The sequence below is a fragment of the Canis lupus genome, chromosome 3 (genome assembly GCF_011100685.1).
Source record: "Canis lupus familiaris isolate Mischka breed German Shepherd chromosome 3, alternate assembly UU_Cfam_GSD_1.0, whole genome shotgun sequence".
NCBI lineage: Eukaryota > Metazoa > Chordata > Mammalia > Carnivora > Canidae > Canis > Canis lupus.
In genome coordinates, this window is record NC_049224.1 from 61370364 (window position 1) to 61397690 (window position 27327).

The window sequence follows — 27327 nt, forward strand, 5'->3', positions numbered from 1 at the left end:
AACCTGAGTCTTCAGACCCTTCAGACGCATGTCAGTGGGCCATAGGTTTGAGGGATGATCACCAACATGTATCTTGGGGGTTAGAGATAAAGGAAGTTTCTAAAGGAATTTTTGTATGTTCCAGTAGACTCACAGGATCCTGGGGTTGGGCTAGGATTGCCTTTTGCCCTCAGCAGAGTATCAACATTGAGGCAGCTGAGTTCCTAAAGGAATGTCACTCGGCCTGTTTCAAGGACTTGTCAGTAGGCTGTAGGGAGTAAGGAAATTTAATAATTTCTCTTCTGACTTTGTTTCACACATCATTCAATATGAACAGCCCAGCTGCTGGAGCCTGTACCCCGGATAAACTGGACTACCAGTAGGTAGACTGAAGTCAACCTTTGCCCAAAACAACTAAACAACCCGGCAAAATACGTGAAACGATGGCTCTCCAGATCCTGGGGTTAGGTGGAAAGGACAGCAAAGCCCTCCTTAATTGCAGGGACTTTCAACCCTCTCTGGACCACACAGGGCACAACGTTGAAGTAACTAAGTAGGATTCCTCCTAAGCTGCTGAGGTTTTCTCCACCCTTCCTCTATCTTCATCTCCCCTCCAATGCCAAAGCCCTCCCACCCAGGCATAATCTGATGCTCTGGGAGGCCTTGCAGGTCACTCTTACCAGGTGGGTTCACCCAGTCCCCTCTCCTGCCCAAAGCCCCTATTTGGTGCTCCTACTGGGCCATCTACCTGGAGCCACCTGAGGGCAATGACCTGCAGCTCCTCCCAGGGCGGGCCCAACCCCAACACATGGGCCCTCTAGGCTGAACTTGGTTTTTGTACTAAAATGTAGCAGGGTGGGAATGAGGCAGGTACACAAGTATCTCTGATACAGAAAAAGTGCATGGAGGTGTACGAGATGCAGTTCACACATTGTTGGGGTGCAGCGCCCCCCGCCCCCCAGGGTGACGCAGAAGGCTCCCTATCACTGCCGCTGACACAGGAACCATCTAAGTCTTCCGCCAGACTGTCCTGACTCCCGAACCTGGAGCAGAGGGGAGGGGCCTCGGGTCATCCCCGAGCCCGGGTCCGGGTGGTCAAGGGGAGGACCGGCTCAACCTCGCCATCTCAGGCAAAGCAGCCACAGGCAGAGCAGCCCCAGGCAGAGCAGCCCCAGCGCGCTCTGCCCACGCGTGGGCGCCCGGCAACTCGGGGCCGCGGTGGTTGCCCAGGAAACGACCACGTGCCTCCGCAGGGTTTGGTGGGCCTCGTAGTCCACCGGCGGCCTCGCTTGGGCGGCCCGCGCCGGTAGGGACTACAACTCCCAGGAGGCCGCGCGGCGGGGGCGGTCCCAGCGCGAGGCGGGGGCGGGGCCTCTTCGGCTGGAGGCGCGGGGTCCCGGCGGCCAAAGGAGGAAGATGGCGTCGCCGAGGCTCTGCCCGGGGTCGCGGGGGCTCCTGCCGGCGCCGCCGCTGCTGCTGCTGCTCCTGCTGCTGCTGCTGGTCGGGCCCCGGACGGCGGCGGGCCACGGCGGCAAGTACTCGCGGGAGAAGAACGAGCCCGAGCTGCCGCCGAAACGCGAGTCCGGCGGGGAGTTCCGCATGGAGAAGCTCAACCAGCTGTGGGAGAAGGCCCAGCGGGTGAGAGGCGGCCGCGGCCTCCGGGGATCCTGGGGGCTGTCGGGCCGGGGGCGTCCGGGTCTGCCGTGACCCCGGGGAGTGCGGGGCGGGGAGGGGGGCGTCCCCTGTCTGCGGTGACCCCGGGGAGCGCGGGGCCGGGGCGTCCTCTGTCTGCCGTGACCCCGGGGAGTGCGGGGCGGGGGGAGGGGGGGCGTCCCCTGTCTGCCGTGACCCCGGGGAGTGCGGGGCCGGGGCGTCCCGTCTGCGGTGACCCCGGGGAGTGCGGGGCCGGGGCGTCCTCTGTCTGCGGTGACCCCGGGGAGTGCGGGGCGGGAGGGGCGTCCCCTGTCTGCGGTGACCCCGGGGAGTGCGAGGCCCGGGGCGTCCTCTGTCTGCCGTGACCCCGGGGAGTGCGGGGCGGGGGGGGGGGGGCGTCCCCTGTCTGCGGTGACCCCGGGGAGTGCGAGGCCCGGGGCGTCCTCTGTCTGCCGTGACCCCGGGGAGTGCGGGGCGGGGGGGGGGGGGCGTCCCCTGTCTGCGGTGACCCCGGGGAGTGCGGGGCGGGAGGGGCGTCCCCTGTCTGCGGTGACCCCGGGGAGTGCGAGGCCCGGGGCGTCCTCTGTCTGCCGTGACCCCGGGGAGTGCGGGGCGGGGAGGGGGGCGTCCCCTGTCTGCGGTGACCCCGGGGAGTGCGGGGCCGGGGCGTCCTCTGTCTGCGGTGACCCCGGGGAGTGCGGGGCGGGGGGGGGGGGGCGTCCCCTGTCTGCCGTGACCCCGGGGAGTGCGGGAGTGCGAGGCCCGGGGCGTCCTCTGTCTGCCGTGACCCCGGGGAGTGCGGGGCGGGGGGGGGGGCGTCCCCTGTCTGCCGTGACCCCGGGGAGTGCGGGAGTGCGAGGCCCGGGGCGTCCTCTGTCTGCCGTGACCCCGGGGAGTGCGGGGCGGGGGGGGGGGGGCGTCCCCTGTCTGCCGTGACCCCGGGGAGTGCGGGAGTGCGAGGCCCGGGGCGTCCTCTGTCTGCCGTGACCCCGGGGAGTGCGGGGCGGGGGGGGGGGCGTCCCCTGTCTGCCGTGACCCCGGGGAGTGCGGGAGTGCGAGGCCCGGGGCGTCCTCTGTCTGCCGTGACCCCGGGGAGTGCGGGGCGGGGGGGGGGGGGGGCGTCCCCTGTCTGCCGTGACCCCGGGGAGTGCGGGCCTGGGGCATCCCCTGTTTGCTGTGACCCTGGGCCAGCAGGGTCCTGGGGGTGTCCCCTGTCTCCAGGGTAAGGGGGTCTGGGTCTCCTCTAGTCCTGGAGGTCTCCAGGGCCTGGTCCTTTCTCTCTTATGGTCCTGGGGACCACCCGGCCTGGGTCTCCTCTATCTTGCCAGCCATAGCCTAGTCTAGTGCCATGATGCCTGCCTTGGTTTGCAGCTGCCGCTGCGCGGTTGGGGTTGGGGTCCTTTGAGAAGACCCTGAATGTCACTTCTGGTCTAGTGAGCCCCGACTGGGAGCAGGGAACTACTGCTGCATCATCCCACCTTGGTGTCTTGACTTTCTGTGAGATTATCCAGTTCCTGTTTGATAGAAGCGCTTAGGAGAGCTGTAGGCGGGGGACAAGAACCAGGGCTACTTCTGCCTAGTACTGTGGGTCTTGTGACATCTTCCAGTGTTGCAAGACTCCTGAGCAGTGTGGGGGGAGGGAGAGGGCTGTCCCCAGAGCTTTGGGGTTTGAGTGAAGCCATGGCTTCTCCTCAGTGGGTTCCTCTATGGGCGGCACCCACCCACCTGCGCACTAGTCTCTGGCCGGTGTTGCCCTGCTCGGGGCTGCCTTGTTTGGGGCTGGGGACACATCCTGGGCAGGCTCACACACCCAGTTCTGTGAGCTCCAAGCCCTGTCGGGTTCTTATCCTGCCCTTGTGATTAAAATGTGTTGAAGTGTTGTCCTCTGAGGTGGGAGGGCCAGAAGGAAGGGGAGATCCTGTTTCCCTCCCCTGGTTCTCTGTAGGCCACATTCCTGGAGCAGGAGGTGCAGGTCGAGGTCCTTGTCCTGACAGCAGCTCCCAGGCAGGCAGGCCCTGTTCTGTCCTTGGAGCTGCTTCACCGTGTACCAGTAAGATCAAGTATATAACTGTGACACCGTCCCCGCCTCAGGAGCCATAAACATACCATTTGTTTGTGACGAGTGCCTGCCTTCCTGTGGGTTGGTTTGTCTCTGGATTAGATGATTTACCTAACTGTTTAATATTGAACACATTCTGTTCTGTGTTTGATTTTCTACTGACTAGTTCTTTTCGTGTGAGGCATTAACATTTAACTTGAAGTTAAAGAGGTTGAAAGAATCCAGAGAGTGGGTGCCAAGTGTCTGCACATGACCTGTATCTTTTCCTCCTTTTTGACGGGACACGATGGCTGCTGTGTGCGGGCATTACCACTTCAGGTGGTGTCTCCCGCGCTGAGCTCACAAGCCTCTGTATGTCAAAGGAAGGACCGAGTTGTGAGACACAGCGTGTAATTCAGATCCCCAGAGGCTTCAGACGTGAGAAGCAGTGGTTCACAGGGGCTGAGACAGTAGCACACAGGTGGGCACCAGAGTCTGCAGCCCATAGGGCTCCTGGCTGGATGCTGGGAGATTGACTCCCCGCAGGGCCCTGGAGACATGGACAGATAAGAAAGTAAGAGGTGAGTGGGGACCTCTACTGAGGTCCTCAGATCTGTCCCCCGACGGCGGTACTAGCTGGCAGTCAGAGAGCACTCAGGTCCTCTCCCTCTGCAGTCCCCAGGAGGGACATCAGGGCCATTGCACTGTCACACTAACCACAGAGGGCAGAGCCAGGAGCCGGGCTCTCCCTGTCCTTGGCTGTGGCTCTCGAAGCAGATAGGTCCCAGGCTTAGATGACAGACCTTATGGATGCCTGGACTTAAGTGTCGTGTCCTTGGTATCCTGGGTGGACTGCAGGCCTGCCTTTCCCAACTCCTCACCTCCTAGCACCCTACATACCCTTCCTGGGAAATCAGCCTGCCCCACACCATTCCAGTTTCTCCGCCGTGAGGCTGCAGCCCCAGCCTCCCCAGGGTCTGATGTACTCCTGAGAGTGCCCACAGAAGAAATCCTAGGACAGAGCTCAGGCGGGCAGGCGAGATTATTATGTAAGCCCACCCTGGATGCCATCTGAGGAGCCTAGGGCATCTAGGTGCACACAAGAGGCTTTGAAAGGAAGGGTTTGGGGCTCAGGAGAGGTGGTAGGAGTGGGGTACTGTGGAGACATGCCTGTCCCAAAGAGCCAGCAAAGGAGGGGCAAACCAATGGAGCAGGGTCAAAGAAACTTCTAGAGAATGAGAAGAGCTTCCCGCCTTAGGCCCTGCGATTCATTTGGTGCTTTTTTACTCCTGAGGAACTTTCCCTGACTAGTCTTCAAGCTGCTGGAGGGTGGGGCCCAGGTTTTCTGAGCATCAACAGAGAGGCCTAGCAGAAGCTGAACCAGGGTCACCATGATGACCCTTTTAATCTAAAAAGCACGTTGGCCGCAGTCTCCCCATCCCATGTGGTTGGCAGGGGGTTGCTCCATCTTGTAGCTTGTTCAGCAGCCCACCAGGGTCGCACTGGGTACCCAGGGAACACCTGCAGGAAAGGGTGGCATTGCGGTAGGTCATGGTGCCTGAAGTGCCATCTCAGCTGAGACTTCCTGAATGGCAGGTACGGCCTCATGAAGACTGGTGGAATGTTGTGGCCAGATGGACCAGCCTGGAGCACATTTGTCCCGCCGGTCTGGGCTGAGCTGATACCAGTCAGCAGGAATGGCAGGAGCAGGGCCCAGTCTCCTCTTGGCCTCCCTGGGCCTTGGGCTTGCTTCCAGAGCCTCAGGACCACCTAACACAGGCACAGTCTCATTCCAGCCTGAAGCCAAGGCCCCGCCCCACCATATTGTGGGCTGGGTCGTGGGGCAGAGACACCGCACTTAGAGCCTCTTGTCATTGTGTCATGAGTGAGTCCCTTGCAGGTGGAGGCATTGGTCAGGCAGGTTCACTAATGGATCTCAGTGTGGAAGTTTGCCACAACTCAGTCCACCATCCTCTAATCATCAAAGTTAATTTTTTATCATACTTGCATGATACAAGGAAAAGGTAGCAGTTTCCTCCCATACCCAGCATTCATGTCCCTGCATCCTCCCACCCCTATACCCGGTCCCCACAGATGTCCAGGTGCAAGGGGCGGGGGGAGACATCCTGGTGCAGGAGCTGGCCCTGCAGCCGTAGCTGACCTTATCGAGAGGAACTGGCAGCCCGTGCTCAGGCCGCTGATGTCGGGTAGCTCCTCACAGACTGGGCATTTCTGGATCATGCCCTGCCTGGACCTCTTCCAGTGAGGCTGGAAAGAAGGCTTCACATACAAACTGGTGATCCTCCCTCTGCAGGGTGGCAGTCCCCCGAGGGTCTTGCCCGGGAGCACGGGTGGGATTTTGACCTGCCAGGACCATGCATCCCCCTGCTCATTTTTGGTTGTTCTGAGTGCCCCTCGCTCAGGGTCACTGTCTCCCGGGTGATGCCATTGGTTCATCTTGGGGCCAGTTGTCAGAATCTTCTGCTCTTGTTCTGTAGCTTCAACTTTCTCCTGTGAAACTGTCCGAACTCCACGCAGATCTGAAGATGCAAGAAAGGGATGAGTTCGCCTGGAAGAAGCTGAAGGCCGAGGGCCTGGATGAAGACGGAGAGAAGCAGGCCAAACTCACTCGCAACCTCAGTGGTATCTTTCTTTCCCCCTTAGCATGACAGGGAGTTAGGGGGGCATCTCCTGGGCCCTGTAGCCTTGGCTGCCCATGCAGACGTGGTTTATGGCAGTAGGGGAGCAGGGCCACCTTGCTGCAGCCTGCACAGTGGCTCACCTCCGACCAGCAACCAGCTGTGGGCACGGCTGCTGGGCCGTTTTGTGAGGCTCTTGACAAAAGGTAGGCATAGTTAGGGCAAGGGTTCCCAGGCACATTGACACACAAGCAGTGGAAGGCCCTGCAACTCCTTGGCCCAGGAGAGAGGCTGGGGCCACCCGGTTGCCTAGGATGGAACTGTCTCACCTGGAAGAGAGAGTTGGGATGGTCCTATAGCCTGGAAGTTGGGGGAAGTCGATTTCAGATCATCTGTAATGAAAATAACTTTCTAACAGAATAGAATGTATTGAGATGGGATGTGGTGAGCTGCTTGTTCCTGCGGGTATTCAAGACAGAGCAACTGTCTGCCCAGCCTCCAGTATGCAAAAGATGTGCGTCCTCAGGACTGAGAGGTCTCTCAGGCTCCCTTTCCGCCTCCCTCCTGTGGCATGCTTCAGGTGGGGGTTAGGACTCTGAGCTCACTGCCCAAGAGCCCCTGTGTGCAGCTGAGTCTCGAGGCCGCTCCTGCGCTGACCAGTCTTGCTGTCGTCCCTCTAGTGAAGAGCAGAGAGCAGAAGTCATGTCCCCATCCTGCCTACTGGTGCTCTGGCCTGCCACCTGCCCCAGGACATGCACACACCCTCACCAGTCTGAGCCTGCTGCAGCTCCCCACAGAGCCCAGCTTGGGGGCTGGAGTAGCCATGGCTGCAGTGGCCACAGGTGTGGCTGGACCCAGAGTCTGCCCTGTAGGCCACCCACCATCCCACATGCCCACGGAGCCAGACACTGGCTTCCTCGGACATGGCAGCACGTGGAGCACACGCCATCTGTGGTAACAGTTCTTTCCTGAGACCAAATGCTGTATGTCCACCTGAGCCTCTGAGGTACTTACTGCCCGCAGTCACAGCTGTGAGCACGGCAGGACATGAAGCCAGGGTTTTCAGACTCCGCTCGTGACATTTCCCCAGCAAGCCTGCATCCTTACCGTCAGACTTCACAAGACACCTACCAGTTGTTAGGTCACATTGGGCATCTGCTTCTGGGGTGAGGACATAGGTCTGCCTGCCATTTTACATGACCTCATTCTAGAATGGTGAGACATATAAAGAAACCAGAGCAAGATAGCAGAAGGGGCAGGTGAGGAGATGCAGGATAATTGCACCCAGTCAGAATGTTTGGGGGCCATCCAAAGGGCCAGGAAAGAAAGCTCTGGAAGAAACTAGCCCCCAGCGGATGGCCCGGGGCCTGGACAGAGGAGCATGAGGGTATATAGGGGTCAGCCAGCTCTCATCTCCCTCCTGGGGCACATTCACCCCGGACTCCCACTGCCTGGGCACATCCTCCTGGGCACAGCTTCCCACCCAGACAGCATCCGAGTCCGTGTTCCCGGTGGAGCCATCTGCATTCTGTTTGGGTGGTGTGTGCTTCCCGGGTGCCAGGGGGACAGGGCAGAAGGACTCCAGAGACTGGGAAGCTGGAGCACTAAGGCAGATGCTCTTGAGCGATCTGCTCTGCTGCCCAGACTGGCCACCCTCACCATGCCCAGCACGGATCCCCAGGTGCACCACAGGGGAGCCAGGGCCCCGATGTCCTCACCCGAGAGCAGAAGAGGCAGGGCTCAAGGCTCCGTGGGCCTCTTCCAGCTCCAGTGTTTATTTCTGGCTCCAGTTCCTGCTGAACGCAGCACAGCTGGAATCCAGAGCCTTCTGCCTTCCAGGCTGGTGGACACCCTGAGACTCCTGTGACTTGCCCTCTGAGGGATCCGGTGCAGCTTCAGATGTGGAAGCCAAGGCCAGGCTGAGCCCAATGACCTGGTTATCCTTCCGCCCCTCTTGCTGCTCCTCTGCGTGCTCAGAGGCTATTCACCTGTCGGGAGCGCAGAGCCTGGGGGTGTAGGCTGTCCTCAGTGCCAGGCAGGTAGTAGCCAGGACTGGAGTGATACCTCCCTGTCTCTCCTAGTGATCCTGGCCAAATATGGTCTGGACGGGAGGAAGGATGCCCGGGCTGTGAGTAGCAACTCCCTCAGTGACGCCACCGAGGACGACAGCCTGGAGGACCCCAGGCTGGAGAAGCTATGGCACAAGGTAACCCTCACTGCTTCCCATAAACCCTGAACTGTGCACCCTAGCATTGAGAGTTCAGGAGAGCTGCTGGGGGCTGCTGCTCCGCATAGGAGCCTGTTAGAGGGCGTCTCAGGGAGCAGGGCTTTCTTCTTGGAACCATGGGGTTGTGGCCACAGTCTCACCTGCTCAGAGAAGGAATTCTGTGTGGCATGGCGCTTCGAATGACAGAACGGGCTGGATAACCTGCAAACACCCAGGCTCGTGGTGTCACATAGGCTGCATGTTTTATGGTGTCCATTTAGTTTTGGGTTTGAGTCTGTGTGGTGTCTGGTTCAAAAAGGTATGCTCACAGTGTGGGCTGGGTGTGTGGGCACTGGGCTCACAGCATCTGGTCTCCTCTGGGGGCGGAAACCCCAGGTGGGTGAGGGCAGGTGGTGGGACCAGGTGGTGGCTGGCTGCAGAAAGTCACTCACTGTCCTGCTCTTAATCCTCCAGCTCCTGTCCAGGTTCTGTCTGGACCGCACTGAGTGGGGCCTAGAATCAGACTTCTCACAGCAGCCCATCGTCCTTGGTCCAAGGGGTGGAGTTGGAGCGGGAGAGAGGGAGGGTCCGCTGTGGAGGGGGCTGAGCCCCGGACCCACAGTATTCATGTCACCACATAGCTGTGTATAGCAGGAGGATGCCGATGAGGCCACTGGCCTGAGGTCCCTCCCAAGACGCTGCCTCCCCTCCTGGGGGATCCTGCAGCTCCCCACACTTTGATGGTTGTCACCTTTCTATCGAGTCTGGCGACAGGTCCTGCTGCATCCCCTAGTTAAAGGGTCATCTAGGCGAGAACGCACCCAGCACTTCACACAGGAGCGGGGTCCTGCCCCATCTGAGGGGATGATCAGCGGTGGCGCCTGTGGAATCACGGCAAACAGCCTGAGGGGTGACCCGGGGTGGGGCAGGCTCACAGTGTTCACTCCTCCCAGGCAAAGACTTCAGGGAAGTTCTCCAGCGAGGAGCTGGACAAGCTGTGGCGGGAGTTCCAGCACCACCAGGAGAAAGTGCGCGAGTACCACGTCCTGCTGGAGACCCTGAGCAGAACTGAAGGTGCCCTCCCCACCCTCCAGAGCAGTCCTGGGGCCGTGGGTAGGGCAGGGAGCTTCCCTCAACGTCGGCCCCATTTCTGAGTGGTACTCCCTTCCGGGGGATTCATCGGGGCGCCTCTGACAAGAATGTTTGGTCAGATGCAGTGATTTGGGTCATGGGCCACTGTTGCTGCCCACCCCGCACATACATGAGTGCCACCTAGCCCCAGGGCAAGCCGCTCTGGGAGGGCACCGTCGTCTTGGACCCAGAAGCCACATCAGCAAACCGAGTGTCAGGGTGCAGGGTCACAGGGGTCAGCCCAGGGCCCCTTCCTCAGAGGGCAGTCCTGGAGCACTTCTGCTCCTGCAGCAGGGCAGGGTGGGTCCTGGCCACAGCTCACAGTGCCTGTTCCACACAGAAATCCAGGAGAATGTCATCAGCCCCTTTGACACAAGCCGCATCAAGGAGGATGTGCTGCACAGCAAGCACGCGGAGCTGAAGGACCGGCTGCGGGGCATCAACCAGGGCTATGACCGCCTGCGGAGGGTCAGCCACCGGGGCTACGGCACCCAGGCCGGTGAGCACACTGCTCCACTTCAGGCCCTGTGTGGGGGGATCGTGGCCATGTGGCCCACACTGCCCTGTGGTGTGGCCCTGATCCCCATGGCCAGCTGCTGTCCACCCTGCTCCCGCCCCAGGCCAGGCTGCCCTTTGTTTCCAGCGTCTTGGCTAGTCACCTCTTCTCCACCATGAGCCCAGGGGCATCCATGCGGCAGGTGCTGCTGTCCACCTGGGGACATAGCGGGTCAAGCGACACGGTGCTGGGGTGGCCACTGTACCTCTGCCCCTCTGCACCTGAACCACCACCTTCTAGGATCCTCACCTGGCCAGCTCCTAGTTCTCCTGGAGTCTGCTGAGTCCTTCAGGAACATTCTCCATGGGCCCCTGAGGGTCTCGGGCAGGAAGGGGTCAGCTAAGGGAGGGGGTAGCAGCTGGTGGCATGGCCCCCAGGTGGGCAGCTATGACTCACTTGCTCCTAGTCTGCTCCAGGGAGGGAGGAGAGGTGAGTGGCCCAGCTGGACACCCATCACTGCATCTGCTCATCAGCACTGGTTGAGGTCAAGGAGTTCTTTCCTTGGTGGTTGGTTTTGCTTTGGAGCCTGAAGGATGGACGGTGGCCTAAGCTTCAGCCCAGAGCTATGGGTAGACTGACACAGTCCTGGCCCAGAGGCCCCAGGAACCCTGCTGTCTCTTGATTCCTACTGCCCCTCCACCCCCAGACGGCTCTGCCAAGGGGGACCCTTCCTCAGGGGTGCAGGGAAATGCTGGTGGGTGCTGCAGACAACAAGAATGTCACCGAGGTCACGTTCCAGTGGTGCCTCAAGCCACAGATTGGACATGCACGAGAACAACACTCAGTTTGCTGCCAGATGGCACTGGACACACACATACACATGCATTGGTGCATGTGGCACATGCCCAAGTCCAGGGACGCTCACACTCGCAGTGTTGTCAGGGCCCCTGGGCATCATGGGATGCCACCATCCAGCACTGGGCCTGCTTTTGCCTCTTTGCCAGAATTTGAGGAGCCCCGAGTGATCGATCTGTGGGACCTGGCCAAGTCCGCCAACTTCACTGAGAAGGAGCTGGAGTCATTCCGGGTAAGGAAGGTGCTGGGTGGCGCTGGCTCACAGTATCTAGTGACACCTCTTCTGTTGAACTTTCTAACGTGGAAAAGACTCTGAACTGCGGTGTGAGTGGCCAGTGTGTTCACAAGCTTTTTTCCTTGTGTTCCTCTGCCAAGCTGGTCGGCAGCCATGTGGAACTGCCATGTTCACGTCTGTATGGACAATGTTGGCTCCAGTGGATGAGGGTCTGGCTCCAAGGGCATGTGCCCAGCTTTGGATGCACTGAGTGTGAGGACGGAGGGCTCCTGCAGGAGCATTGTGGGTTGAGAAGTGTCTGGAGGAGAACAGCAGACCCCATGTGGGGCTCTGGCAATGGGCCTGGAGAGAGGGGCCTTTCACTTGCCCAAGTGTCACCTCAGTGGGTCAAGCCATAACCACACCACTCTGGGCCAGTGTGTCAGGGATCCGAAGGGTGTGGGCAAGAGGCTGCTGTTGGCTAGGACAGGACCCCGAGGTGGGCACTCCAACTGGGGCCTGTGGACTGAGGTCATTCTGCCACGTGGGTCCTAGAGGCCACCGCTGAGCTCACCACAGTTGACCCCATAGTCACGGGGGTGGGGAAGGTGGAAAGGGAGACAGCCCCTGTGGTGGGGGGATCATCGGCAGGTGGGAGACGCAGCAGGGAGGTCAGTGAGTGTCCAGCAAAGGTCCCTGTATCTGCATCCATCCAGAGCTGGGTGGGCAGGGCCACCCTTGTGGAGCTCAGCCCAGTTCAGAGGGACATGTATTGTCGGCCCTTGTGGCCCCCAGGCAGGCCACTTAGCCCCGCTCTGGAGGTCTAGAGGAGGTAACAGCTCAGCCAAGACCAGGATGTGGAGGACCAGCCAGTGAGACTAACCCAAGAGCACTGTGCAGGTAGGAGCAGCAGGAAGGCAATGTTGCAGAGTCTTCCAGAGTGGTGGCTGCTCCAGATGGGACAGAGGCTGTGGGTCCAGAGGACAGGGCAATGCAGCCAAGCCCAGGCCTCAGGCTGGATTTGGGCTCGGGGTAGAGGGAACCAGATGCCTGGCAAGGGCAGATGGCCTGCATCTCTGGCAGGTGGGGACGCTCCCCTCCCCCTTGCTTCCACGTGTGCTGCTTCGAGATTGGGTGGCAGCAGGGATGGCACCCTGAGTGTCCCGGGCAGGTCACACGTTGAGGGGCTTGGAGTGTGTGCCCTCAGAGAGGGTAGCCCCTGCTTCCCCATGCTAAGCGCTGTCACCCAGCAGGACTGGCTTGCTGCCCTGGGCCTGTAGCTGCCACTTGTGCTCTTAAGGGGTCAGAGAGGCATGCCAGGGGGGCCGGGACACAAGGAACCGTTGGGGGACTTTCAGCTGTTGAAATGTTATTCTAGGAGGAGCTTAAGCACTTTGAAGCCAAAATTGAAAAGCACAACCACTACCAGAAGCAGTTGGAAATCTCACATCAGAAACTGAAACATGTGGAGAGCTTTGGGGACCGGGAGCACGTGAGCCGGAACAAGGAGAAGTATGCCATGCTGGAGGAGAAGACCAAGGAGCTGGGCTACAAGGTGCGTGCACCTGGCTCTGTGTGGGTACTGCTCCCGCCTCTCTGGTGGTTGTGTGGGCTGGTGGCACCTGGTGGGGTGCCCATTGCAGCCACACACCCGCTCCCACGGGGGCCAGCACTGGGCCATCCCCTTGAGCCTGTTTAGAGCCAGGGGATACCTGTGCTGCCAACTGGTGCTCTCAGCCAGGTGACCCTGCAGAGGGTATAAGCATGAGACAATGGCTTTGGTCCATATCACAGGAGGACGGTCCCCTGAGAATCCCCATCCTCTCATGGACCAGAGACCGTCCCTGGGCAGTGGCAGGTAGCCTGAGCAGAATGGGGTCACTCTGGGTCTGGTTAGGTCATTCGTGGTGACCCACAGATCAGGTGCCCGTCCAGCCACTGAAGCGTGGGCTCTGCATGCAGAAGAGCCTCTGGGTCGGACTAAGCAGGAACAAGCAGCAGGGCAGTGTGGACGCTCCAAGGAGCTGGTAATAGGAGGAGTGGGAGCCAAAGGTGGCACTAGGGTGCACAGAACAGTCTAGAAACAGATGAGGTGGGTTGTCTCTAGAGGGAGAAAGGGAGGAGGGACCTTCCTTTGTGTCTCATTCTCTGGAGCCACAGGGATGTGCCATCTATTCAAACACAAAAAAACTTTAGAGTGAAATGAGGCAGAAGTGCCACGGAGGAAGGGCGCGTGGGTCTGTGCCCACGTTTGGCAGCATATCAGAAAGAAGGTAAGCAGCGGCGTGGGAGGTCGGCTCCAGAGTGATGTCACAGGGCAAAAGAACTTGCAGCGGGGAATTGGGCTGTGATGGAAAGGGGCAAGCGAGGGCTGGCCCCTGCTCACTGCCGTGGCAGAAAGACATGAGCCGGGTAGAGAATCATGTGCAACAGACTCGGCTCCATGGGGTTGGGGGCCGGCCAGGCAGCATCCCTGTTCACTGCCTTTGCAAGTGGCTGGGGCTGACGATAGAAACGTCACTCTTCCCTCCAGCGTGATCTGCTCTGCGCTGTTTGTTTCTAGTGGGCGGTCATGTTCTAGTCAGCGTGGAGCTGCTTTTGTGATTTATTTATGACGGTTTCCGGATGGGTGGACTTGTAAATTAAGAAAAGCGGGGAGCTGAGAAGTTTGCAGTTTGAAGTCTGTGTGTCTCATGATATGGGACAGACGGCTGCTGGGTTTACACTGTGTCGTTGTTTTCAGGTAAAGAAGCACCTGCAGGATCTGTCGGGCCGCATCTCGAGAGCTCGCCACAACGAACTCTGAAGACTGCAGGAGCCCGCTGGCGGGAAGAAGTTGGGGCCGGGGGCCAGGCGTCCGCCTGAGGACAGGCCTGGGTGCTTCGGGGCGGCACCTGACACGGACAGGACCCTGGAGGAGGTGTGAAGGGGACCGGCCAGGCGTCCTTCATGCAGAAGGACAGTGAGCAGTGGTGTGCCAGATCGTGTGACTCTGCCCCTGGAAGTACTGTGTTCTTAAAAACATGTCACGGGGTTTAAATGGTCATGATCTAACCTGTCACTCGATGGTCTCACTGCGTCTACGACTCGTTCCTCTTCCATCCCCATTCCTCGCTCCCCATCTTCTCTGTGGGACATGGGAGGGCCCAAGAACCATCTGGGGCCACAGTCTCCCTGGTCTGATACCCAAGACCACTGTGGAGTTGAACCTCGCTGGGACAGGTGACCTCTGGCACGGGCCTGGTGGGGGCTCCAGCTGGCCCAGGGGCCAGCTCTCTGCCCAGCTCTGAGGACAGGCTCAGGAAGAGCCCCAGAAGCCTGAGGGGGTCGTGTCCAGTGAAAGTGTCTGTCTTGCTGAGGTGAGACAGCCCCACAACAACCCTTCTCTGGCCTCATAGCAGGCGGTCACGTGGGGATCTGACACAGTACCCAGGTTGGAACCTGAAAGGGCTTGACCCAGTGCTGCATTCAGCATCAACGGTACCCGGTCTCAGCTGGCACGTCAGGATCCCCCAAATACAGATACCCTGTTAGCCATTATTATAAGAAGAATCAAGTCCATGGGGTGCATGCTAGGACTTCGTGTGTCAGGATGCAGTGAAACTGAGCAGGGAGGTGGTGGCACAGTGCAGGCCCTCCCCCGCCCCAATCCCCGTGCCACTGGGCACGGGGCAGCCCTTCCTGCTCTGCTCCCCAGCACAGGAGCCTCACCCTGGGCCTCCACGTCATGTCTGCCATTGTCCAGGGCAGCTGGTGTGTCCCTTGCAGCATGCAGTAGCACACAAGGCTGTGGCCATCCCTGACAGGCAGGGCAGGGTGACTGACCCCTCAGGCAGTGGCCAAGGACCAGAGAAGGGCTCGTTGCCAGGCTTCCCCACAGCGGCCTATGGGGGGCACAAGGCCTGGGAGGAGATTGGGCCCAGGATTGGGAGGCAAGCAGAATAGGACACTTGACTCGGTTTACTATCTCAGAAACTGACAACTAGAGGGAGCTCTTGGCCTTCAGAGATGCCAGAGGACCCGATGGGTCTCAATGACTTGTCATTGCTCTGCTACTGGAGGCCACAGTTAACAGCGGCAGTACCCCCAGGCCAGGGGCCAGGGGCCACATTGCCTTAGATTCTAAGTGATGCTGTGAAATAAAACACAGATTCATAAAAGGACACAAAACACAGCTCAGTGAGTCCTTCCAAGCGAGTGCTCTGGAGCCCACCCCCAGGTCAACAAGTAGAGTACCTGGATACTAGGACACCCCCACACTCCTGTTGCTGACCGCTCAGCTTGTGTCCCCCAGAATTCATATACTGGAACCCAATTCCTACGGTGAGGGGGTAAACACTGGGACCTTTGGGTATCAGATTGGAGCCCTCAAGTAGGATCAGTGTCCTGACAAGAAAAGACCCCAGAGAGCTACCTGGCCCTCCACAGGTGTGAGCACAGAGCAAGAAGTCCACATCTGTGAACCAGGAAGCAGGCCCTCACCAGACCCCAACTGCCCGCACCTTGTCACTTCCAGCCTCCAGAACTAAGTCAAATGCCCATCGTTACAGCTGCCCCGCCTGTCTGAATTGTTAACGGAGCCCCAACAGACCCACTTTCTTCACTTAGGTTGGATTTGGACGTGTGTGTCGCGGTGCGGTGTCCAGCTTCTAGTTGGTGTGTTGATGTGATTCAGCCATGCCATCTAGCGGAAACGTGTGCCTCTTTGTTGCCGCATAGTGTTGCACTGTATGAATGTACGATGTGTTAGAGCTGTATCCCATTGTGGTTGAGAGCACGGCTGGGAATGCTGTGGTGAAGGTTCCTGTGCACACACACGTGTGGCTCCTGGGAGCAACAGTGATGGTCCTACAGGACGCATTTGTTCCAATGCAGAGGATGGTCCCAACTGGTTTTGCCAAGGACCTGCACTCTGCCACCAAGCAGCAGGATGGCGTGAGGGCACTCGGTCTTCCGTCTTTAGTCAGATGTTCCAGCTGCACATTCAAGGTTTCCAGCTGTAGACTTGCTTATCCCCGGGGCTTGGGGTGACTGAGCAGTGAGGGAGTACATGGGCAGAAGCACCGGTGCAGAGTGTGCTGTTGGCTGTGAGTGCCCAAATGGCTGTCTCCAGAACAAGCTGCCCACCTGCCAGGCAGCCGTCAGCTTTTCTCACCTCCGCTCACTTTCCCTGCTCATGCATTTCACACACAAGGGAGCAGACCATGAGGCTGTGTTTGCATGTCTGGTGTCTTCCACTCAGCATCTGTGCTTCATCCAGCAGTGGCAACAGGCTCCTTTCATTGCTGAAGGGCGTCCTGTGCCCGGATGTCCCCTGGTCCGGTTGCCGACCAATGCCCACTTGTTTCCTTATGTTCCAGCACCGTTTTTCATACAGATGTTTTCCTATTACTTGGTTCAATGCGTCAAAAATGACATGAGCATACATTTGTGGCTCTGTTTCTAGACTGTCTATCCTTACACTCTCGCTGTCTTGATTGTTAAGCTTGGAATCGGTATGCATTTTCTTCTTTTTTAAAGATTCATTACAGGTGTTTTGCATTTCCATATACATCTTAGAATCGGCTTCTCATTTTTTATAAAACAACTAGAATTTTGACAGGGATCACCTTGAATATGTAGCTCACTTTGGGGAGAATGGACATCTTAGTATCGAGTCTTGCAAGCCTTTCTTGTCTGTACCTGTTTATTTAGCTCATTTTGCAACTCTCTGTACACAGACCCTGCGTGTTTTCATGAGATTTATTCCTGGGAATTTGATGTTTTATGCTACTGTCAATAGTATGTTTCCGCTTCATTGTGTAGTTGTTTTCATAAGATGACCTTACAGGCTGTACCACAGATCCCTGCATGTTGTGAGCTATGAAGTTTTATAGATGCTTTATTATAGATTGCAGGGATTCTATCCTAGCTGGCTAGGAGTTTTTTGTGAATGAGTATTGAAAGTTGTCGAGTGCTTTTCATGCATCTATTGAGATGATCATAAAGGTTTGCTTCTTGACTGACTTACTGTGGTGAGCCTCGCTGATTTTCGGATGCTAAAATAACCTGCATTTCTGGACGGTCATGATGACTGTCCTTCCTCTGTGCAGCTGGATTAGATTTGTGGATGCTTGCCTAAGGACGTTTGCTGGTATCGCCTGAGGGACACTGGCCCATGGTTCTTGTTCTTGTCACATGCAGTCTGTCACGTTTGGTATCACATTGGACTGAGCCAAGCTGGGAGCAACCCATGCTAGGCTCTGCTGTGCTGTGTGTGGGCTTGGCCTCCTTCCTTTCTCAGTGCACAGCAGCCTTTTTGGGTGGAGCCATCTGGGCCTGAAATATTCCTCATGCCACAGTTTTTTATTAAGAACTGTTTTTAAAACTAGATACAAGGCTGTTTGGATTTTCTTTTTTTTTTTTAAGATTTTATTTATTTATTCATGAGAGACACAGAGAGAGAGAGGCAGAGACATAGGCAGAGGGAGAAGCAGGCTCCATGCAGGGAGCCCCATGTGGGACTCGATCCCAGGACCCCAGGATCACATCCTGGGCCAAAGGCAGGCACCAAACCGCTAAGCCACCCAGGCATCCCTGTTTGGATTTTCTAATACTTCCTGTGTCTTTATATGTTTGTTCAGGAGTTTCATCTGAGTTGTTAAAACGATATGTGTAAAATTGTTGTTCCCTGCTTAATGTCTGTTAGATCTGTGGTGATGTCCCGTTTTATTCCTGGTGCTGGTATAGCTGGTCCCTTCCCCCCATCTGGCTAGCTGAGGTTCTAACCCGTTGTACATTATATCCTCCAGAACCAGCTTCAGCTTCACTGATTTCCCTCTGTCATTTGCTAGCTTGCTTTCATCAGCTTTTACTTTCTACATGTCTTTTCTTATCTCATTTCTGTTTAATTTGTTGCCACTGTGCCAGCTTCACACCATGGAAGCTCAGGTCACTGATGAAGAACACAGATGGATGGACTACACAGTCAACAAGCATGATCTATTCATGCTTCCTGGAGAAAACATGTTCTTAAAACACATGGGACATTTTAAAAACTGACTGTCCTAGGACACAAAGCAAGTTCCAGAACTCCACAGCAAGGCTAGATGATACAGATCACCTTCCTTAACCTAACTGCAACTAAGGAGGGACTCAGTAATGAAAAGACAATTAAAATAAGTACATTTAGGAACTTTAGGAGTGCCTGAGTGGCTTAGTCAGTGAGGCTTCTGCCTTCAGCTCAAGCCCATGATCCTGGGGTCCTGGGATTGAGTCCAGCATCAGGCTCCTGCTCAGCAGGGAGTCTACTTCTCCCTCTTCCTCTGCCCCTCCCCCAGCTCATTCTCTCTCTCTCTCTCTCTCTCTCTCTCTCTCTCTCTCCCTCCCTTTCTCTCTCTCTCAAATAAATAAAGATAAATAAAATCTTTTTTAAAGGTTTATTCAGGAACTTTAAAAATACATATGGACCAAAGAAAGAATGATATTAGAAGGTAGAAAATACTTTAATTGAATGGTAGTAGAAATACTATACACCAAATTTGGGGGACGTGGTCCAGGTGAGCCTCTGGGGCAAATTGTGCAACCACAGATGCACTTGACAGGAAAGAACAAAGGGGTCTCTGACCCCAGGGATGAGAGGCTGGGGGCTCTAACTGACTGAAAGGAGCCCCTGCACTAGGGATTAAAAAGCCCTCTCTTGAGGAGCCATGGAAATCTGACAGCCCGTGAAGGTATGACCAAGGCATGATGGACCATGGGAGCTCAGGAAGGCGGTGCAGCATGAAACTGCACATCCACCCCAAGGACATGGCCATCCAGGTGTCCTGGGTTCAGGGCCACAGGCTGGTGTATGATGGGTGTCTAAAGGGAGAGTCTCCATATGAACCTGGACCCCTTGCCCTGCCCCAGACAAGGGGGGCTGGCAGGCTCCTGCTCAGAGAGGGTGAAGACAAGAGGGCCCCCATGACTTGGCTCTGGTGCTCCTGGACTGGCAGAAACTAAAGACCCTTCTCTGGGAGAAACTGTCATCCTCAAACAAACCCAAGCATCATTGTTCACAAACATTGACTTGAAAATAACCAAGTGAAAAAGACAGTAAGACCCCTTGAGTGAGAATAAGCAGCCCCCTGAAGACAAGAGATTGGGGTGACCAGTGGAAACTGTAACACATGATGATAGAGCAGTCCCATGCATTGTTTACAGAATAGAGGACAAACTCAAAACTATTTCCAAGAACAGGAAGCAACAGAATCACCTAACCAATTTAGAGAATCAAATAAAACCTAGATTCTGGAGGGGAAAACTAGAAACTTCTAGTTTGAGGAGAGAAATTCTCTTCAGTAAATGGAGCAACTTGTTATGTTTGGGGGGAAAGTCAACCTCACACCACATGCAAAAAATGATTTACAGTGATTCATAGGCCTGCATGTGAAAGCTGAAATTGTAAAGCTTCTAGAAAACAGGAGAGCATTTTCTGACCAGAGGGTAGACAGAAATACATGAAACAGGCCACAAAAGATAAGGAAACAAGGTGTTGTATGTCCTCAAAATCAGAAACTTCTCATCAAGATGTATCATTAAGAAAGTAAACCAGCCAACCAGAGAATGAGGAGCAATCACAATGCCTGCGTTTAAGACAGGGCTCAGATCCAAAATTATACACGCAGTATTTCAGTGGGCACAGGAATTAAACAGGGCTTTCACTGAAGAAGACCTCCAAATGGCCAACGAGCATAGTAAAGGTGCTCAACATCATTAGTCATCAGAAGAATGCAAATTGCTACAATGAGCCAGCACTACACACCCATAAGGATGACTAAAATTACACAGGCCCACACCAGCTGTCAGCAAGGATGGGCACCTACTGGAATTCTGTTGCTGGTGGAGTATGCAAAATGGTAAAACCACGTGCAGAACTTCGGCATTTTCTCACCTGTGCTCTGCAGGTCCTCTGCTGATCACACACGTTTCCAAGGGAGGGGAGGGTGTGTGCCCACAAAAGACCTACGCAAGAAAGTTGTCCAATTTATGATCAACTTGGTCTCATTCAAAACAAGAAAGAATCTAAATGTTCACCAACAGAATAGACAAAAAGTTCTGGTATGTTTGTAGAGCAGAATGGGTGTATATTCATCTACAACAACATAGATGAATCTTGAAAACATTCTGAGCAAAAGAGGCAAAATGTGAAAAGAGAATTAGTTGCTAGGGATGGAGGTCAAAATAGTGGTCACCTGGAGAGTGGGCATTGCCTCAAAAGGACTGGGAGGAATTTCTGTGATGGGAAATGCCCTCTGTCTCACACACGTGTAAAAGTCTGTCAAGCTGTCCACATAAGATTTATGTGGCTTTCTGTTTGTAAATTGTAACTAAGAAGTTCCTCAAAGAGGGACACCTGGGTGGTTTAGCAGTTGGGCCTCTGCCTTTGGCTCAGGGCGTGATCCTGGAGTCCTGGGATCAAGTCCCACATCGGGCTCCCTGCATGGAGCCTGCTTCTCCCTCTGCCTCTGTCTCTGCCTCTCTCTGTGTCTCTCATGAATAAATAAATAAAATCTTTAAGAAAACAAATTCCTCAAAGAGATAAAAGTGCATCTGAACAATGATGGGGCACCATAAGGAGCAGGAATGAAGATTTGATAGCAAAAGAAAAACTCTCCGAGACTAATGAGATGACAGTGGAGGAAATCACACAAGGAGCCACAAAGAGAGATGGAATATCATACACACACTCAAAGGACAAGCTGGTGGGTGGTTCAGCAGTCGGAGCAGGACCCAGGAGAAGCCAGAAAGGAGACACCAAACTGTCCAAGAAGAGCCTGCATAGGGCGCCTGGGTGGCTCAGTGATTGAGCATCTGCCTTTGGCTCAGATCTTGATCCCAGAGTCCTCGGATTGAGTCCCACATAGGGCTCCTCGCAGGGAGCCTGCTTCTCCCTCTGCCTGTGTGTCTGCCTCTCTGTATGCCTCTCATGAATAAATAAATAAAATCTTAAAAAAAAAAAAAACCCACATAAACGAAGAGCAAGTTTACAAAACAAAAGGCCCCAATAGGAGATGAAAGTAATAACTGCAAGACTTAAGGGCGATGGAGGCAGAGATCAGGTTCCAAGTATTACAGGAAGAGAGAGGAGGGGACTCAGAATTTAAGAATGGCGCTGGATGGGGTGTCTGGGTGGTGCAGTCGGTTGAGCATCCAACTTGGTTTTAGCTCAGGTCATGATCTCAGGGTCACGAGATCGAGCCCCACGTCGGTTCTTGCTGAGCATGGAACCTGCTTAAGATTTTCTCTTTCCCTGTCCCTCTGCCCCTCAACTTTGCCCTCTCTCTCTAAAAAAATGAAAGAGAGAAAAAGGGAGGGAGAGAAGGATGAAGGAAAGAAGATTCAGTTTTAAATCACGTGGAATGGATCTCTGATACAAAACACTCAAACATTCCACAAACCAATGTTATTGTCTTTTGATAAACAACTAGTAGAAAGAGGGCAACCCAGGAGAGCAGGCAACCCCAGGAGAGCACACCCCTCGTTTAACGAGCACGTTTGTCTGACTTTGGACAGGGAGAGGGAGTGACCGTGAGATGCCATCTCGGTCACTGCAGCAGCCCGTCTTTGGGCCTCTTCTCTCACCGTGCATTTGTGGCCAGGTCAGAGGGCAATTTGGCAAAGCCCAGGAAGCCAGGACACATGGCCTCCAACCCAGCTGCGGCCTCCTCCACGGGCCCTAGCCCACCTGCATGCCCACTCTCACGAAGGCCATTTCGGGATATTGGAGCCATGTTGTTCCTGATGGTGCATGGCCCCAGGGTGTCCATGTGGACCTGGGACAACTGGACAGCACCTCAAGGTCAGAACTGCAGAGGAAGGATGGTCATGGAGGGGAAGGCAAGCCATGGGGATTCCCACTGTGTGTGCTGCTCACACAGACTAAAAATGTGTGAAGGGATGGTGGGGAGGAGGTTTGGGGAGATGATTGGGCATGGCGGTCACCTCTGGGACAGGGAGCCTGTGGGAGAGGCCTCAGCTTTTCCTGCACTGGGTTGTGTGTACATGCATGTGCAATGTTCTTTTTTCCCATCTATGTGTCCTAGTGTCTCAGTGAGGCCTCCGTCCCCAAAGAGAAACTGCATGGTCCTCCTGGATCCTCCGGAGAGTGAGCACTCATGTACACAGGTGCATAAACAAACTGCCGCTTTTGCCACACTGCACACCTCACCTTCCACCCCACAGCAATATCTTGTGGGGTCTCCCATCCAGGCACACAAAAGCAGCCTTTTGTCTTAATGGCTGTACAACATTGCTTTCACCAGTTTTCTACTGATGGGCAGTTGTTTCTAGTATTTTGTTTTCCCAAGATGAGGGTCCTCAACACAATAAAGGCCCTTTGTGATGAGCCCACCAGTACTACACTCAAGTGTATGGAAGTCCTACTAGGAGCCCTAGCCTTCCATGCTGGGAACCCTAGCCACAGCAACCAGATAAGAAAAAGAAATTAAAGGGATCCACAACAGAAAGGAAGAAGGAAAACACTATTTGCAGATGACATGATAATGATATGCAGAAAACCCTAAAGTCCACACACACACCTGCAAGAACTAATCAATGACCTCAGGAAAGTTGCAGGATTACAAAATCAACATACAGAAATTTGTTTCTATACACTAATAACATGCTATCAGAAATAGAAATCCCATTTGTAATCACATCAAAAACATAAAATATGTGGGAATAAATGTAACCAAGGAGGTGAAAGACCTGTACACTGGAAATTATAAGACATTGATGAGAGAATTCAAAGACCCAAATAAACAGAAAGATTCTATCCACATGGATTGGAAGAATGAATATTGTTCAAATGTCCACACTACCCCTAGCAATGCACAGATTTAGTGCAATTCCTATCAAAATTCCAATGGCATTTTTAACAGATATAGAACAAATTATCCTAATTTGTGTGGAACAACAAAGATCCTGAATAGCCAAAGCAATCTTGAGCGAGAAGAACAAAGGTGGAGGCATCATCCTCCCTGATTTCAAACTATATTACAAAGCTGTGGTAATGAAAGCAGTATGGTATTGGCATAAAAGCAGACACATAGGGGGTGCCTGGGGGGCTCAGTTGGTTAAGCATCTGCCTTCTGCTCAGGTCATGATCCCAGGGTCCTCCCTGCCGAGAGCCACCTCCTCCCTCTCCCTCTGCCTGCCCCTCCCCTTGCTTGTGCTCTCTCCCACCCTCTCTCTCTCTCTGTCAAATAAATATTTTTTTTAAAACCAGACATAGATCAGTAGAATACAATAAAGACCCTAAAAGAGGCCCACATATATAGTCAATTAATTTACAACAAAGGGGTTAAGATTATACAACAGGGAAGGGACCGTCTCTTCAAGAAATAATGTTGGGAAATCTGGGTAGCCACGTGTGAAAGGCTGGAACTGGACCCCTACCTCACACCATTGACAAAATCTAATGTAAAATGGAGTAAGGGCTTGAACATAAAACCTAAAACCATAAAACTAGAAGACAGGCAGTAAGTATTCAACATCTATCTTGGTGATGAGTTTTTGGATTTGACACCAAAAGTGAAAGGAAAAAAAATGGGACTGCATCAAACACAAAAGCAAAGGACACCCATCAACAAATTGAAAAGAAGCCTCATCTGATAAAGGATTACTATCCAAAATATATAAAGAACTCAGACAACTCAATGGAAAAATTTTTTGATTAAAAAATGGGCAGGGACGCCTGGGTGGCTCAGTAATTGAGCGTCTGCCTTAGGCTCCGGGCATGATCCTGGGATCTGGGATCGAGTCCCATATCAGGCTACTTGCAGGGAGCCTGCTTCTCCCACTGCCTGTATCCCTGCCTCTTTTTCTGTGTCTCTCATGAATAAATAAATAAAATCTTTTTTTTTTTTCAAATGGGCAGAGGATCAGAATAGATGTTTTTCCCCAAAGACCTACAGATGGCTAACAGGTATGTGGGGAGGTGCTGCACATCACTAACCATCAGGGAAAGACAAATCCAAACCACCATGAAATAGCACCTCTTGCCTGTCAGAATGGCCAAAATCAAAAGGACAAGAAACAACAGGTGTTGGTGAGGACGTGGAGAAAAAGGGGGGCCCTTGTGCACTATTGGTGGGAAGGTAAATTGGTGCAGCAGCTGTGGAGACAGGATGGAGACTCCTCAAGTCTCAAAAAAAGGAAAACTGGAACTATAGATATGACCTGGCAATTCCACTTCTGGGCATTTATCCAAAGGAAACAAAAACACTAACTCAAAAAGATACGTGTACTCCCGTGTTCACGGCAGCATTATCTACAATAGCCAACAGGGAATCAACCCAACAGCTTAAGTGTCCCTGATGGATGAGTGGATTAGGAAATTGTGGTGTACATGTGTGCGCACACACGTATACACTCATACAGAGATATATATACACACATTCACACACATATAATGCGATGCTATTTAACCATAAAAAAGGAAATCCTGCCATCTGCAACATGTGGATGCACCTTGAGGGCATCATGTTAAGTGAAATAAGTAAGAAGGACAAAGACTGTATGATCTCACTTATATGTGGAATCTTTAAAAACAAAACAAGGGCAGCCCTGGTGGCTCAGTGGTTTAGCGCCGGCTGCAGCCCGGGGTGTGATCCTGGAGACCCAGGATCGAGTCCCACGTCGGGCTCCCTGCATGGAGCCTGCTTTTCTCCCTCTGCCTGTGTCTCTGCCTTTCTCTATGTCTCTCATGAATAAATAAATAAAATCTTAAAAAAAAATACTATATCTTTGAAAGTTGCTAAGAGAGTAGACCTTAAAAGTTCTTATCACCAGACAAGGAGATTTTGTAACTGTTCACAGTGATGGGTGTTACCTGGACGCGGTGATCATGTCACAATATATACAAATATCGAATCTGGATGTTGTATCTGAAACTACTGTAAAGTCCCATGTCGGGCAGCCCGGGTGGCTCAGCAGTTTAGCACCGCCTTCAGCCCGGAGTGTGATCCTGGGGACCCGGGATGAGTCCCACGTCGGCTCCCTGCATGGAGCCTGCTTCTCCCTCTGCCTGTGTCTCTGCCCCCCTCTCTCTCTCCCTCTCATAAATAAATAAAATCTTAAAAAAAAAAAAAGTCCAATGTCAGTTACACCTCAGTGTAAAATAAGCTCTCCTGTCTGGTGCCGATATTCCAGAACTAAGACCCTAAATCCAAGCCCGGAACCTTGGGCCTCCGGCTGTACTTGCAGTGCTTCCCCCTCAGGGAGCCCACCCTGAGCCCCACAAAGGCCAGAGGGGGGCCCCCAAGGGCAGAGGGCACGGGGGCAGGGGAAGGGACTTGCAGATGGGGAGGTGGGGACCGGCAGCAGCGCAGGCGGACTGCGGGGTTCTGGCCAGGGACACTTCTTACCTCTCTGCAAAGGTGGGGCACCCTTCCTGGGCTCAAGTTGGGGTCCAGGTGAAACTAGTAAACCGAAGCATTAACAGGACCGATCGCTGAGACTGGTAAGTGCAGCTGCAACTTGTCACCCAGACATTTCCTTTGCCTTCACATTTCCTCAACTCTCCCCCTTTGAGGAGGCGACTCTCCCCCTTTGAGGAGGCGGACTGGAGGCTTGCCCCCCACCCCACCCCTTCCCCTACCACACCCCCAGCCCCACCCCAGTCTCCCCTTCTGGCTGCCTCTTGAATAAACCCTTTTCTTGCCGCAAACCCGATGTCTCCACTGGGCATCAGGCCGATGGAACTTGGGTTCGGTTACATGGGGTCCCCAAAAACCTCCCTCCACGTCCACACGATGGCCCGTGCACCTCACCTGCAGCAGCTGCAACAACTCTGCCTAATAGGCCCCAGTGCGGGGCTCGAGCCACTGAGCGCAGCGCCGCCTGTCACAGCTCTGGAGGAAGGACAGGTGGCCATCTGGCCCTGTTCTGCTGTGTGGCTGCCACAGACCCCCTGAGGCCTCATGGGCTGGAGGGCAGCCTCCCTCCGCATGCAGCCCTCTACCTGCCAAAGCACACTGCTCGCGGTGGCCTGGGCCGGGCCTGGCTGAGCCCCTCGGGGAGCTGTTCTTCACGAATGCCTAACACATCCATAGCCCAGCTTCAGCAATACAAAAACACAGCAGCCTTATTTCCTTTTGAACACGAGAGACCCCAGACGCCAGCCAGTCAAAGTCACAAGAACTCCAAGCTGTTTATCCCAGAGTTGATGCACATGGACGTCTGGGCCCCCTCCCACCCAGAGGGCAGCCCCTTACTGCTGGAACCCTGGGCTGGGGTGTGCAGCCCAGGCTTTGCTCCCCACCTTGTAATTTAAAGGGAAGTCTGACCACCCTAGAATCTTGTCCAGGGCGTTCTAGTGGGGGCCCTTTAGGCTGAGAACCTGATTTGCTTGTAGGATCAACACTTGAGGCCCTTGCATCCCACCCAGGACATTTGCCCTCATGGGCTCAGGGCTGGACCTGCTTCCTTCTGCCTCAACTCACAAGCTTCCCCAACAGGTGTCAGCTTAGAAGATAAGGCAAGGAAAAGGGCGCTGGTGTTCTGAAACCCATCAACCTGAGGGATCTCAGCTGAAGAGGAGAATATGAGGAACGTCAGTCACTTACACTACCCTCAGACTCGCTGGGTCCTTAGTGGATCAGGGATAGGGTGAAAGGGAGGGATATGGATGGATGGTGGATGGATGGTGGTTGGATGGTTGGTGGGTGGTGGATTGATGATGGATGATTGGCTGGATGGAGGATGAATGGAAGTTGAGTTATGGATGGCTTGATGGTGAGTGGATGGTGAATGGGTGATGGATGGATGGTGGATGGATGGAGATGGATGAATGGATGGATGACAGATGGTGGACGGCTGATAGATGGAGGATGGATAGAAGTTGGATGATGGATAGATAAGTGGATGATGGATAGTAGATGGATGATACATGGTGGATGGTAGTTGGATGGTGGATGGATGGATGGTAAATGGATGGATGGTGAGTGGATGGTGGATGAATGATGGGTAGTGAATGGTAGATGGATGGTGGATGGGTGGATGATGGATGGACGGGAGGGAGAAAGAGAGGGAAGAAGGGAAGGAGGTGCCTGAGTGGGCTATATTTGGAGACCCTGGCCAGGCAGAGCAGAG

At 54.6% G+C, this 27327-nt stretch overlaps 1 protein-coding gene across 1 annotated transcript; it reads left to right on the top strand.

The window, feature by feature from the left end:
• Positions 1-1353: 1353 nt before the first annotated feature.
• LRPAP1 (LDL receptor related protein associated protein 1) lies at positions 1354-14282 on the top strand. The gene is made up of 8 exons (XM_038533166.1): positions 1354-1617; positions 6169-6313; positions 8391-8515; positions 9469-9589; positions 9987-10145; positions 11147-11229; positions 12590-12766; positions 13955-14282. Exons 1-8 carry the CDS (start codon positions 1396-1398, stop codon positions 14015-14017), a joined length of 1095 nt encoding a protein of 364 aa, XP_038389094.1. The 5' UTR covers positions 1354-1395; the 3' UTR covers positions 14018-14282.
• Positions 14283-27327: the final 13045 nt, after the last annotated feature.